The sequence below is a fragment of the Archocentrus centrarchus genome, chromosome 24, assembly GCF_007364275.1.
Source record: "Archocentrus centrarchus isolate MPI-CPG fArcCen1 chromosome 24, fArcCen1, whole genome shotgun sequence".
NCBI lineage: Eukaryota > Metazoa > Chordata > Actinopteri > Cichliformes > Cichlidae > Archocentrus > Archocentrus centrarchus.
The window spans coordinates 23,494,932-23,508,649 of record NC_044369.1 but is presented as its reverse complement, the minus strand read 5'-3'; the positions used below and the strand labels follow the sequence as shown (position 1 = coordinate 23,508,649).

Genomic DNA, 13,718 nt, shown 5'->3' with positions numbered 1-13,718 from the left:
GAACCACATGCAGCAAATATTTCCCTTTTTTATATAATGAAAAGAGTAGAAAACATTCAGTAAACATTCACATTTACAAACCATCCATTTAGAGACTGAAATGTTTTAAGAAAAAAAATGCAATTTTAAAAGTGTGTCACAATTTTTTTTCCACCCTTTGATCTTTGAAGGCAAAACATCTTCACTTGTTTTTGGAACAATTTTTTTTTATCATTTAAACCTGTCAAGATCCTAAAAACAAAGAAAAAAAAGTTAAATTTTCCATGCATGTTCACTCCTGTGTAGTAATCCTGCCATCGGGGCTTTAAAAAAAAAAAAGTGGCATCTGTGGCTCAGCATGCTGGTTAAGGGAATGGGTGTCAAATCATGCCACGTGGGCACATGCGTACCTGTGATGCTTCAGGACACTTTATCGTCACATTTAACTGCATTTTGGGTAACGTTGAGCATTATTTTTCAAAGCGCAGGTTTAGCTTCCTCAGTTTTCCCAAATGTATCCACATAGTTCAGGTGATTTAACCTAACCAAACAAAAGAAAATGCTAAACACAAAGGACATCACCCACCTGAGAAATGTAAGATTTAGCTAAAAAAAAAAAAAAAAAGAAGCCCAACAAGGTGAAGAAAAAGTAAACAGCAAATGGAAAAAAAAAAAAAGGCCAAATGAGGGTAAAGAAAAAGGCCCCGAAATGAGGCACGAAGCGCTGTTTCCTGTTTGATAAAATGGCCGCGTGTGACTCTGATACGAGAGCGTGCTGGAAAAACCAAATATACCACAAATCTAAGAAAAGCCCATCAGCTTTAAAGCTTTTTAAGTTATAGCGTGCTTATTTAATCCATATGAGCTGAAGTGCAAAAATGACTACCCAAGCCACTCGTTTTCTGCTGTTTTGAGTTTTCCTGTTAACCAAGTGCACCGTTTGCAGGCTCCAGCCTCATATTTGATGGACAAATATGTATATTACCTTTGAACCCCTGCCCTCCATGTCGATCGGGGAGCCAGAATTGATCATTCATATAGAAAAGGTGTGCATTAATAGTAACTTATATCACAAAGGTTCTCTCCTTTGCGATCTTAGATTGGAAGGACTTGTGTTCCATTCAGGGCCATGCTGGTATCTTCCTGTGGGCTGTTAGTTAAACAGCACTGGCTTCTTGGCTCCAGTGGGCAGAGGCCAGCTGGGAATCATTACTAATGCTGAAAGAACATCTCACCCTGTCACAGAATGGTGGACCAAGAGACACACAATAAGCAGGGGCATATGCCTGGAGAGACATATAGAGCACCAGATACATATCCATCACAAAGAGAGGCGCAAAAGCACTAGTGTAAAAGTCAAAGTGTGCAACATATCTATGGAGAGGGCTCATCCTTGGGAGACATTTGGAAAAGGATGCGCTCTTGCATTTCAATGTGTTCAGTATATCAAAGCTGAGAAACGTACACACACATTTTCACATCACTTTACAGTACACGCCGCTTGTTTGAAAAGACGTACATTGATTTAATTATGTACATTTCGCTCACATGCCACAAGTCAGTTTGTTATTTAGTGCTGCTGAATAGGAAATTGACTTTCTGGACAGCGTGAGAATCCCTGTGGGTATAAGTGAAACTCATTTGGATGTAAAACCTTAAGCAAACACAACAAGTCCTCCAACTAACTGGTGAGGTTTGCTGTTTGTTCCTAATGTCTGAGACAATGCATGAAAATATTCAGGAGTTTTTTCCATTTTAAGAAACTTAAAAAGTACGAGTAAAAAAGTATTTGGCACCAACACACCTGACTTGTGACTGTGCAATGTAGTTCAAGTCTCGTCTGGAAGCACATTTTTAGTTTCGCTTGCTGTTTCATTAGATTGCGGCAAAGCTGTTTTGGTAGGTTTAGGAAAAGATATTGTTTGGGTTTGTTAGAAAGCTCAATTTTCTAGGTTAACGGAGTTTAGAAGCCTGCGCCGCCTAAAAGCTTCAGACACCGACACACACATTCATTCACACGGATGCTACAGGTGGCTAAACTTTGGAAGCAGAACTTTAGGTTGTAAAAACAGCTTTCATGAATGACCTATTTGCTCTTTTTTACAGGGTAGAACATTCTCAACAAACCTTGTGCAAACCCACTAACTCAGTCTCAATCTGTTTGTCAAAGCGGTTTGAGTTTTTGTATTATTTCTGTCGGAATTTTCCCTCTCATCACTCCCACAGCTCAACCCAGTGATGACGCCACTGCTGGTTCCTTTTTTTTTTTTTTTTTTTTTTGGAGTTGATGTTTTGTCTGTTTTCCTTGCTTCTGTGTCATGGTAAAATGGGTAGGAGATGGAACGAGAGATTAAAGTGGATGTAATTTTTGCTGAAAATTGAAATGCGTGTGATAAAGAAAAAACAAAGCGCAATTCTTCCTTTCTCTCCACGCTGCGCGCAATTCTATTTTTTCCACTTTTTTTTCTCTCTCCGTTCCCTCCCTTCTTCTTCTTTAATCCTCTCCTCCATCTTGCTCCCTCTTTCTTGCATCTTCTTTCAACCGCAAGCACGATTGAGTGTCATCCATTTGTCATCGTCACATGATAGACAGCAGACCCCACAAGTGTGTTCAAAGACCCCCAAAACACACACACACACGCACGCACGCACACACACGCACACACATGCACACAGGCGCTGGGACCAGTTAGGAGCTGATAGCGATGAGTCAGGCTTAGAGAAATGGCACAGAGGGCTTAGCTAATGCACTTTATGGAGCTCCCTTTTTCTTTTTATTCTCTCTTTTCTTTATATCGCTCCCTCTTTCTCCCTCTTTGTCCTAGAACCTGAGCCAAAGTCATAGCTCTTTACTGATGGAGAGGTCTTGCCAGTTATTTTTCACAGCGTGTCCTCCGTGCCCTGGCTGGGATAGCTTGCCTCATGGCAGTAACATGCTCCCTCAGTTTTGCTACATGAGAGCCTCCTCCACTCATGCACTGCTGTACAGCTGGACTTAGTCAGTCTATGTGTGTGTGTCAGTCTGAGTGTGTGCGTGTGTGTCTGTGTGTTCGTGTGTGTGTGTGTGTGTGTGTGTGTGTGTGTGTGTGTGTGTGTGTGTGTGTGTGTGTGTGATAAAGTTGTTAGAGATACCTGATCCCTTATATTGTTCATTTGACCCACATAGCAAAAGGCATGAGGGTCAGGGTGGAGTACTCAGATACCTTGTACAGGTGCTTAGTGTGTGCGTGACAGGAAAGAAAGACGGGGAAAAGAGAGAAAACATGCAGATTAATGGAGAGATAAATAAAGAAAGGAGATGATAATAAATAAATAATAAATATTTTGTGCATGGCTCTCAATCCCCCACACTTTAAAAGAGTGCTGTTTCTTTAAATCCCATCTGAGGCTGTCAGGCATTTCAGCTGGTCATATTGGCTGCAGACACATACACACACAGATGTATATGGTTAGCAGGCTAAAGCTGGTTTGAGTTAGCATGGAGCCAGCCACACTGTGTGAGAGCCTTACCCCCTGCCTGCTACTGCCACCCTCCGCAGTCTCTCCAGTTATTTCTTTCTTTCCATCGCTCCTTTCTTTACCTACCTATGTGTGACTGTCAGCAGGGGCTGTACTGTACTTTACTGTCCCAACTCCTTATCCCCTGTGAAGCAGACATGCGCGCTCACACACACACACACACACACACAGACACACAGACACACACACACACACACACACACAGTTGATCTGCGTGGCCCTGTGTCTCCTGATTAACCCACTTCATGACAAACAAGCCATCAAGAGCAGAAAGGGAGTGGAGCACAGAAGAAGAAGAAGGAGGAGGAGTAGGACGAGTAAGAGGGATAGATGGGAGAGGTGAGGAGGAGGCGGAGGAGGAGGAGAGGAGCAGAGGTGTTTGTGGGGGGGCAAGGGGTGAGGTGAGGAGGCTGGGACCCCTGGGGACCCCTAGATCACAGCCATGCTAATGAGAAGCTGCTTTGCCAGCAGCAGAGGTGTCAGCTAACCCCTGACAGGTGCACACATGCGTACTCCCAGGGCTTGTGCAGGCGTGTGCATGTGCATCAGACAGTGTGAGTGTGTGCACGGAGGGGAGAGGAGAGGAGGGGCTGCAGGGGCGCAGGTTTGTGTCCCAGTGGCCTAGCCGGCGGGCGGCTTTGTTCTGTATGCAAATCTGTCGCTGTGGCGTTCTGTCGCCCTTGATGGAATGTTGGAGCAGTACGGCGAACGTGAACCCCAGGAATGCTGCAGTGCACGCACACACACACACACACACACACACACACACACACACACACACACACACACACACACACACACACACACACACACACACACACACACACACACACACACACCGAGTATAGCACAGCCTCTCTACCCCAGTTGTTTCCTTGTTAACAACCAAAACCTGCACTGGCTTATCCTTTTTCTACATTAAAGTGACATTGTTCTCCACTCTCCATTCATGCTGTTTTGTTCTGTGCTGTCCAGAAGTTGGTGGACTAGCATTCATTGCTACTTAGTTTCAGTTATGATTATACTTCCCTGAGCTTTGTGAGAGTTAATTTGGCATCAGTGAGGATTCATTATCATCCTCTCGCTGTTCTCCGGGAGCTGAGAGGCTCCTGTTTGCCCCTCTTATTGAAGGCTGAGCCTGTGGAATTTTGTTATCCTTCTGTGGTCTTATTATAAGTCCGTCTGGATTAGCACACCTGATAAAGGCCTCATAATGTAAGTGTAATGTAAATGGAGGAAGCCCATGCTTTGAAATATAAATCAGACTAGCTGGAGCGGTGGAATATGTGAATTCTTAAGTTAAACACAACTCCATATGCCTCCACCATACACCTGGTGTCTACGTCAACCCAACCAGCCTCACACCAACTTTTCTACACTAGCCATATGCAAACAGTCAATGTCATGGCTCCCCTTCCTTCACTGGCATTTTGTTTGTACTTTTTAAGGCAAAATAATGGCTATAAAAGGCAATCTGGAAAGAATAAAATCTGATGTAAAGCTCAGATCTTAGTCCCTGAAGTCTGGGTTAATTGGCCTGGTGGTTTAGTAAAAAAAAAAAAAAACAACCCAGGAGAGAAGGAGAGCATTATTACTGGCCCACCTCAGCTCCACGCATGTGCCAATGTTTTAATAACTTCCTCCAGGCCTCCTGGCCCTTAGCCCTTGTTTTGTTGCACAGGACAAAGAGTTGCCCTCCTAAGCTGGTCTCAGTTCTGGATTGTGTTCCTTTCTTTCATGGGAAAGTCTGCTGGAGTGAACACCTGGGCTTTTTGAGGTGAATCCCATTCCACTAGGACATTTACAAACCGTGCTATTGCTAGCAAAATGACAACAAAAAAAAAAAACCTACAAAAAAACCCAGCAAAATGCAGTGTACCACATTACCGAATCCTGCTGTGACTCCATTTCATTTAACCTCTCTTCTCAGTCTTATTCACACACACACACACACACACACACACACACACACACACACACACACACACACACACACACACACACGCACACACACACACACACACATAGTACGTGTGTGTGTAAAGACCGTGTGTGTCTGTGTGCATACAGTGTGGCGGAGTAAATTGGGCGATTAGGTCCAGCATCAGCGATCGCGCAGAGAGGAGAATGTAACTATTCTAACTGGTAGTTGACCTTGGCGGTCAGCAGTGGACGGGTCCCTGCCTGTGTGTCAGGCAGACGACTGTAATTACCACAAACTGAAGCATGACACGGCCCACCGTGATTCTTTAATGAAGGCTTTTATTGGCCGGAGCACCGAGGAGCGACACTCTTCTCAGCGTGTGTGGTAGTCTTTATATAAGAGGAAAGAACGGTGAGAGGATGTCTGCAACATAACTCATTTGTGCAGCTGCGTGTGCATGCCTTGTAGTCAGTGAGCAACATGAAGGTGGTGCCCTGTGATGTTACATATAAGGGAGGCTGCAGGTTTTGGTTTGCTGCTCATGTTTCCGCTGGTTAGGAGCAGAAAATTCAAATTTAGGCAACTGTCGGTCAGACAAACGTGTACCTTTGGTGATTTCTTCCTTTCTATTCTTTCCCCCTCTCTGTGCCCCCCTCCCACCCCCCCAGCTTGCTTGTTTGGGAAGTTGATGAAATTTGTCTTTGGCCGTCATTAGGCAGCAGCCATCAGCTGCCACTTTATTAGCTGCCACGCTTCCTTTAACAGCATATGGCACGGCTGTGTAAGATATGACAAGATGCAAATGTGTTGTTGTAGAGATTGGGGGGAGGAAGTTGTGGGACTGGTGTTATTTGATTGGATAAGTTGTACTGATGAGGCCATGTGTGTTGACAACAATATAGACAAAACTGGAAAAAAGAAAAAAACACACTGAAAAATCATCACCAGTCCTCCTCCTAACCTCACATTTTCATCTAATATCGATCCCTGTGAGTAGATGAGATTATTTAGTCTATAGACCGAACTTGTTCCCTGGGGACATGTAAACAGCCTCTGTGTGTGTATGTGTGTGTATGTGTCTGTGTGTGTGTGTGTGTGTGTGTGTGTGTGTGTACACGCATGCGTGTGTAGCCAAGCACGTCTGGCCCTTAAAGTCCCTCCACCTCTCTTCTTACCCCCTCTCCTCCTCCTCTTCCCTTCCCTTTCTCGCTCTCTTCTCCCCGTCCAAGCTGTTAAGCTGTCCAGCTCTCCGCTGCCAAGCGGCCGTGTGAAGCTTAGCCAAACTAAACACGGGCAGGCAGCCCGCCACTCGCCCCACACATACACACAGACTTACAAATCCAAGCACAAAAATACATCCACATACATGTCAGCACACACACACACACACACACACGCTCAAAAGCACACGCTTGCACACATACGCATCAGTTGCAGGAGTCAGGTCATGTCCCACCCCACACAAATAGCGAGAGTGATGGCTACACCAGAGCACCACTAATAGCAGAGAAAAACAGACAGAATCAGTAAATGAGCCCCTCATTAACTCTTTCTGACCCTCTCTTCCCTGGGGAAAGCCAAACCAATCACACCGCCAAATCAGCTTCCTGTACTAGACACTGATCCAACATCAGCTTTCGCTCATCTGTTCTCCACAGTACAAGTGTATGTGTGAATTTGTGCGAGCGCACAGAGGTGTAGAGTGAAGGGAGATGGAGAGTGCAAAAGGAAATATTCCTGCGCTTGTATCACTGTCTGCATGTGGGTTTTATATTCGATAATAAAGGGTGGCCAGCCATCTTAAGGACTCTTTTCTTGATCACATAAAACTTTGAGAAATACTAACTTCCCCTGTCTTAGTTTTGGCCCTCCGGGCTTCAAACTTTGGGACCACCGTACCAACTTGACTCCACTTGCGGTAGCCACTGATGATAAAGTAGATGCAGATGGTTTGTGAGCAAACACAAGAAATGTGGAAATGCCTCTCCAGTGCAAGCCTGTGTTGAATTAGATGAATCTCTACGAAGGCTCTTTTTATGAGTCACAAGCAGGCTGACAGGGCCGTGCCACAGTGACTGATAGATTCATTTGGCATTATTAAGTCCCAACATTTAAAGGGCCAATTTGTCAGTGTGTGGCATATAGGTCTGTGCGTGTGTATGCACAACAGATCACTTTACTGTTGTTATTACATCAGTGACGTCGGGCTTTATTTAATGTGGAGACAGTGCTGGTTCTTTACTGTTTACACATCGTCTCTCCCTTCCTTCCTTTTGAGTGGCTTTCTTTCTCTAGTTTCACATCTCACCTCCCCTTCCCAGCTCCCGCCCCCACCTCCCATTTTTCCTTTTCTCCCTATTTTTTTTTCCACTGCTGCCTCCCCTTTTTTCATATGGAAATGACAAAGTAGACGAGATGGATCTGTATATTAAAGCCAAGCTGACATTAGAATTAGCATAATATGCTATGGCCTAAGGGCAATACCTGCCACCTACATTAGCCTGTAGACACACGCCCTGACTGCACATGTATTTCATACACTATACGCACAGAGACACACAAAAGCCCACAGAAGACACTCACACGTAGACACAAACAGAATGTACAGTTAATTTGCTTTAACTCCACATATCTTTGTGTTTATTAAAAATTATGCTTTTGTTTATTTGTTGACGGAAAAGAAAAAGATTTTTGAATTTGTTTTTTCATCACTGACTGTGATTTTTTTTCCCCCCTTCTTTGCTCACAGAAAAAGATGAACCATCCAGCTACATCTGTACTTCCTGCAAGCAGACCTTCACCAGTGCCTGGTTTCTGCTTCAGCATGCCCAACACACTCATGGGATCCGCATCTACCTGGACAACCACCCAGCTAACTGCTCCCTCACTCCCCGTATGGCTCTGCCTCCACCCCCAGGAGCTGACGCCTTGCCCCGCTCCCCTCTACCCACTTTCCTCGGTGATGCCAACAACCCATTTCACCTCCTCCGCATGGCTGCACCCCAGCTCAGGGATCACCCCCCTCCTCCGGGCTATATGGAGACGCGGCTGCCTGCAACACCGCCCTTTGTCAGCCCACCGCCTCCCCCAAGACCACCTCGTGAGCGGCTGGGCCCAGAGGAAATGGGGCTGCTGTCACAGCACCCCAGTGCCTTTGAAAGGGTGATGCGGATGACCCCCATGGAGCCCCCTTCCATGGACTTCTCCCGTCGGCTGAGGGAACTGGCAGGCAACACAACCAACAATGGTGGGCCCACACCTCCTCTTTCACCCAACCGTGTGCCACCCATGCATCGCCTCCTGAGTCCCACGCTTTTCCAGCATGGATCCCAGCTCCCGGCATTTCTTACCTATCCCCCGCAGCCACCCACCTCTCAGGGGGGACACGGTTCTTCAAGCCCTCCAGACGCACAGGGTCAGAACCAGACCCCGGGGAAATCCAAATCCTGTGAATTCTGTGGCAAGATTTTCAAGTTCCAGAGCAACCTGATCGTCCACAGACGCAGTCACACGGGTGAGAGGCCGTACAAGTGTCATCTATGTGATCATGCCTGCTCCCAGGCCAGTAAGCTTAAAAGGCACATGAAGACACATATGCACAACAAGTCTGGGGCTATGACTGGCTCACCAGAACGGGGAAATAGAGAAGAGGGGGGAGAGGGTGAAGAGAAGAACAGGGAGGGAGATGCAAGAGGAATGGGGATGGACAATGAGGAGGAGGAGGATGAAGAGGAGGAAGAAGAAGAGGAGGAAGAGGAAGAGGAGGAAGAACTGCGAAATGGCAGTCGGCCGGATTCCAACTTAAGCGAGGACTCTCAGGAGTTCACACAGAACAGAGAAAATGGCCCGAGACAGTCTCCCAGTGAGAACCCCCCAAGCGGGGATAGAGTAAATGACAGTGGCGGGGTGGGCATCATGCACCCGTACAACCATCTGGACAATCACCTCAGACTTAACCCTAACAAGAGGAGCTTGGAGAGACAACCTAATGGCGATGGTGGAGAGGGGGCTGAAGAGAGAGAAAGAGAAAATGAGAGGGAACCGGACAGAGAGCGAGTAGAGCAGGAACACCAGAGACCTATGATGAATGGCAGAATCAGCCTATCTGAAGCAGAGTCCTTTCCTGGGCTGTTCCAGAGGCGGCCCACCCCCATCACTAGCCCGAGCCCCTCCAACAACAAGAGGATCAAGATAGAGAAAGAACAGCTGGAGATTCCCCCGACCATACCTCTCATCTCCCCGGAAAATGTCTACTCTCAGCTTCTGGCTGGCTATGCTGCTTCACGCCACTTCATCAGAGAACCTTTCTTGGGATTCACTGATTCCCGTCAGTCGCCGTTTGCCACCTCCTCGGAGCACTCCTCTTCAGAAACAGGAAGCCTCCGCTTCTCCACCCCACCTGGGGAGCTAATGGAAGGCGGGAGTGCCTCGGGGCGCAGTGGCAGCAGCACCCCACACCTCCTGAGGGGACCTGGCCCTGGCAGGCCTCCAAGCTCCAAAGAGAGGAGGAATGACACCTGTGAGTTCTGCGGCAAGGTGTTCAAGAACTGCAGCAACCTCACGGTGCACCGACGCAGCCACACAGGGGAACGGCCCTACAAGTGTGACCTGTGCAGCTATGCCTGCGCCCAGAGCTCCAAGCTGACCCGCCATATGAAGACCCACGGGCAATATGGAAAAGAGGTATACCGTTGCGACATCTGCCACATGCCCTTCAGTGTCTACAGCACGCTGGAGAAACACATGAAGAAATGGCATGGTGAACACTTGATGGCCAGTGAGGTCAAACTGGAGCAAGCGGACAGAAGTTAAGCCAGCAACCATTAGTTATACAGCATACAGTGTACGCAAACACTCTCTCTCTCTCTATCTCTCTCTCTCTCTCTCTCACTCTCTCTCACACACACACACACACACACACACACACACACACACACACACACACACACACACACACACACACACACACACAATCCTTATAACCACTTTTTCTTCTGCAATGGGGCTTGGCTGGATAATCTCTCTAGAAAATTTTTTGAGAATGATTGATGTTCATCCTTTTTTTCTTGTCACAGAAACTGCCACCTGAGAATATAAACAAAGGGAAACTTTAATGAGAACTTGCCTAGAATGCCTAACTAGGTGTTTCTTGGCAAACCGTCTGAGGATTTTATCAGTTAGGAATCCATGGAGCCTTTCTACTGTGCAATAATTTCTGTATTTATTGGATTTTTGTAATGATATTTGGCATGTGCAGGTACATCTTTGTGGGATTTCATATGGAGTTAGTTTTGAAATGTGCTAAAAAATAAAAAAAGAATTTTCTTTTCTAAAATGTGATAAAAGAAGTCACCCTTAATACAAATTTTCTGTTTTTCTTTTTCCTTTAAGGAAGCTTATTATCACGTGAGAGTAAATTTGTGTGAAGCAGATAGCTTTTAAAAGTAAAAATAATTGTTTTCTATATTAACTGCAGCAGCGGACTACAATCCATTCCCTCGTACAGGCTCAAAGCACTGAATGTCAGCCTGACAATAAAACAATATGCTGGATTTTAAAAATCCAACATAACCTTAGAGATCTGGTGAGTTACTATTAATTTATTCAGGGAATTGTTTTTTGTCCTTTTGAACATTGGCATGTGAATAATTTGAAAATGCAGTTACTGTATTGCTGTCCTTGCTTCACTAAGGACATAAATAAAGGTTGCACTTGATGGAGATACCCTTAACTGATGCTCATTACATTCCCAGTGTAGGTTAAAACCACCATATTTAATATGTTGAATAAATTGAGACTACTTGTGATTAATGTGAGAAGGAGAACAGTCCTGTTTATGGTTTGTAAATATATTCTTTTTTTTTATATGTTAAAGTAGCCCTGACTGACCATGAAATATGGCCAAGACTAAACAATCAGAAGACCAGCTGCTTGCATCATCCACAGTATATGCTAAGTGTAACTACCATACATTATTGCTTTATCAGACTGTCTGAGTACCCACAACCCCTTCTAATGTGTGCTTTACTTAAAGGTAATTTGTTAAACTAAACGTGCTTCAGCACTCTCTAAATCATTCTCTATCGCCCTCTCATGTCTGGCATGGCGACTCTCTCTGACCCAGGTTGACTTCCTGTGTTCCCCTCACGGTGCACAAAATGGTTTTCAGATGAAATTGGTATCAGTACGTGTTAGCGTGTGTTCTTCTCTGCGCGGCGCGCACTAAGCCTCTCTCTGTGACGGCGTCTTTTCACAGTTCACTAGCTCAGATTCGTGTATTAGAGCTGCTTTTAAAGGGAAGCCTGTTCATTTGCCTTGCAAAGTGATACGGGTTTAACTCTCGGTAACAGATTTTGAGACAGTGTGCAAGTTTGTGTCTTTTGGGGATTGCAGTTTTTTTATTTTCTGCATCGTTCATCCTGAAATGAATCTGTAATGTAAAAAAAACATACATATATATATATATATATATATATATGTATCAAGAGGCTGAATGAGTTATGATAATTTTGAGCACAGCTGCGCTAAGGCCTGGCCGGCCGACCTTGAGTAGGGGCTATTCTCAGAGCATAAAATGAAAGATTGGAACTGAGAAATGGAGACGTGAGAGAAAGAAATGGAGGGAGAGAGAGCAAGACCTTGACCAGGGAGAATAGTCATTCAAATGAAATTGGGAGCATATGAAAAGTGTATTTTTTTTGTAACCAAATGCACTTCTACCCGCCACATCTTATAACAGACCATCAGAGTGAGACAGAGTGAGCGTGAGAGGGAGGGGAGACAGCAAAGCCACATGAAAGGAGATTGAGAATACGTCTTTCATTTTACTACTGCAAATCTCAATCATCAAAAGCATTGTCACTTGAAGATCTGACCTCCCATTTTTTGGCCTGCTTTCAGGTTTTATCTGTGCCACTTTGTTTTTAAAGAAACAGAACTACGCTGTACCTTGAATTCAAAGTCCTCTCGTTTTTTTTTTTATGATTTTACGACAAGGAAAAGGCTGCCGAGCGCTTCATAAGCTATCCAGTTACCTGGGAGTTCAAGATATTTTAGCAAAATTGACATGAAAAGCGAGATCACCTGAAGAGCTGCTTTCAGCTTGCCTACACATGTTGATGCATGACTGCAAAAAAAAAACAAGGTTCTGTTGTAAACGCACACGGTGTATACGTCCCCCTCCCCGAAAGCCCAGTTCAGCCAAAATGAGTCGTAGAACTGAAGCAGTGGAGCCCTCACAGTGACCCAAACACACATGGACATTCAGTCTTACAATATGTTTACAGTGTTGAAGTATGCCATTAATGAAATACTCTGTGTAAGTGTTTAAGATGATAATAAAATATTGTTTTCTCCAATGTTTTTTTTTCTCCAAATGATTTTGTATGATTATCCTGGTGGAGGGATTTTATCTACATGAATATGTTTCTGTATGATTGCTTCTTCACTCTATGGACAGTTTTTTAAATGTAATATTGCAGAATCATGCCAGGTTATCATTTTTTTTTCAAGTATTTCAAGTATTTTTTTTTCTATTTGTTCCCATTGTTTCTAATTTTTTCTTTTCTTTTTTTTTTTTTGTTTGGATTGAGTTTACTGTTTTTTGGTGAAGCTATGCTCCACGGGTGTAAAATAAAATGATTTCAAAAATGAGAAAAAATGAATACAGTGGTTTTGTGCAGGAATACTTTTACCAGATCATTTTATCAGACATTCATGGACTTTTTTCCCTTTCTTTCTTTTTTTTTTTTCTTTTTCTTTTTTGGTGTTTATCCTCATGGTTGGTTGAAGGTCTTGTGCTAGCACATTAAAATGTAATTTTAAATACATTTTCATATTTCACTTTTCACAACTTTCACTTACACTCTTTGTACAAAATAGTTTCCTTGTTCTTTTTGGGGGGAGGAGGGTGCATCATTGTGAAAAAAATAAGTGATTTCAGAACAGTACACATCTGCTGTTTTGAACATATATGTATTTTTGTAATGTGTTGAAAAATCAATACAAGAAAGCCAACACTTCAATAAATGTTGCAATTGCTCTATGATTGAAGCATTTTCTTTTGATATCTCTAATCATTTCTTCTCCCTTTAACTCGGGCACCACGGCAGAACAACTACTGTATGCGACTTATAATCTTCATCTAAAATTTGAATATTCATGCGTTTTCTAAGCAGCAGCAGACATCTCTGCTGTTAGGAGTTAGCATTTAATAATGTAATTGCTCCAACAGACATTTGAAACTAATGTCTATATAATTTAAAAACTATACACAGCACACACCAACCAAAAGGAA

The 13,718-nt window shown here is 44.2% G+C and overlaps 1 protein-coding gene across 2 annotated transcripts in view; it reads left to right on the top strand.

The window, feature by feature from the left end:
• LOC115774919 (B-cell lymphoma/leukemia 11B-like) overlaps nt 1–13,466 on the top strand; it is a 36,573-nt gene extending 23,107 nt beyond the window's left edge. For both annotated transcript variants that reach the window (XM_030722386.1, XM_030722385.1), the window contains exon 3: nt 8,172–13,466. In XM_030722386.1, the coding sequence (XP_030578246.1) occupies nt 8,172–10,234 (2,063 nt within the window). In that variant the 3' untranslated portion in view covers nt 10,235–13,466. The remainder of the gene's footprint in view (nt 1–8,171) is intronic.
• The last annotated feature ends 252 nt before the right edge of the window (nt 13,467–13,718 follow it).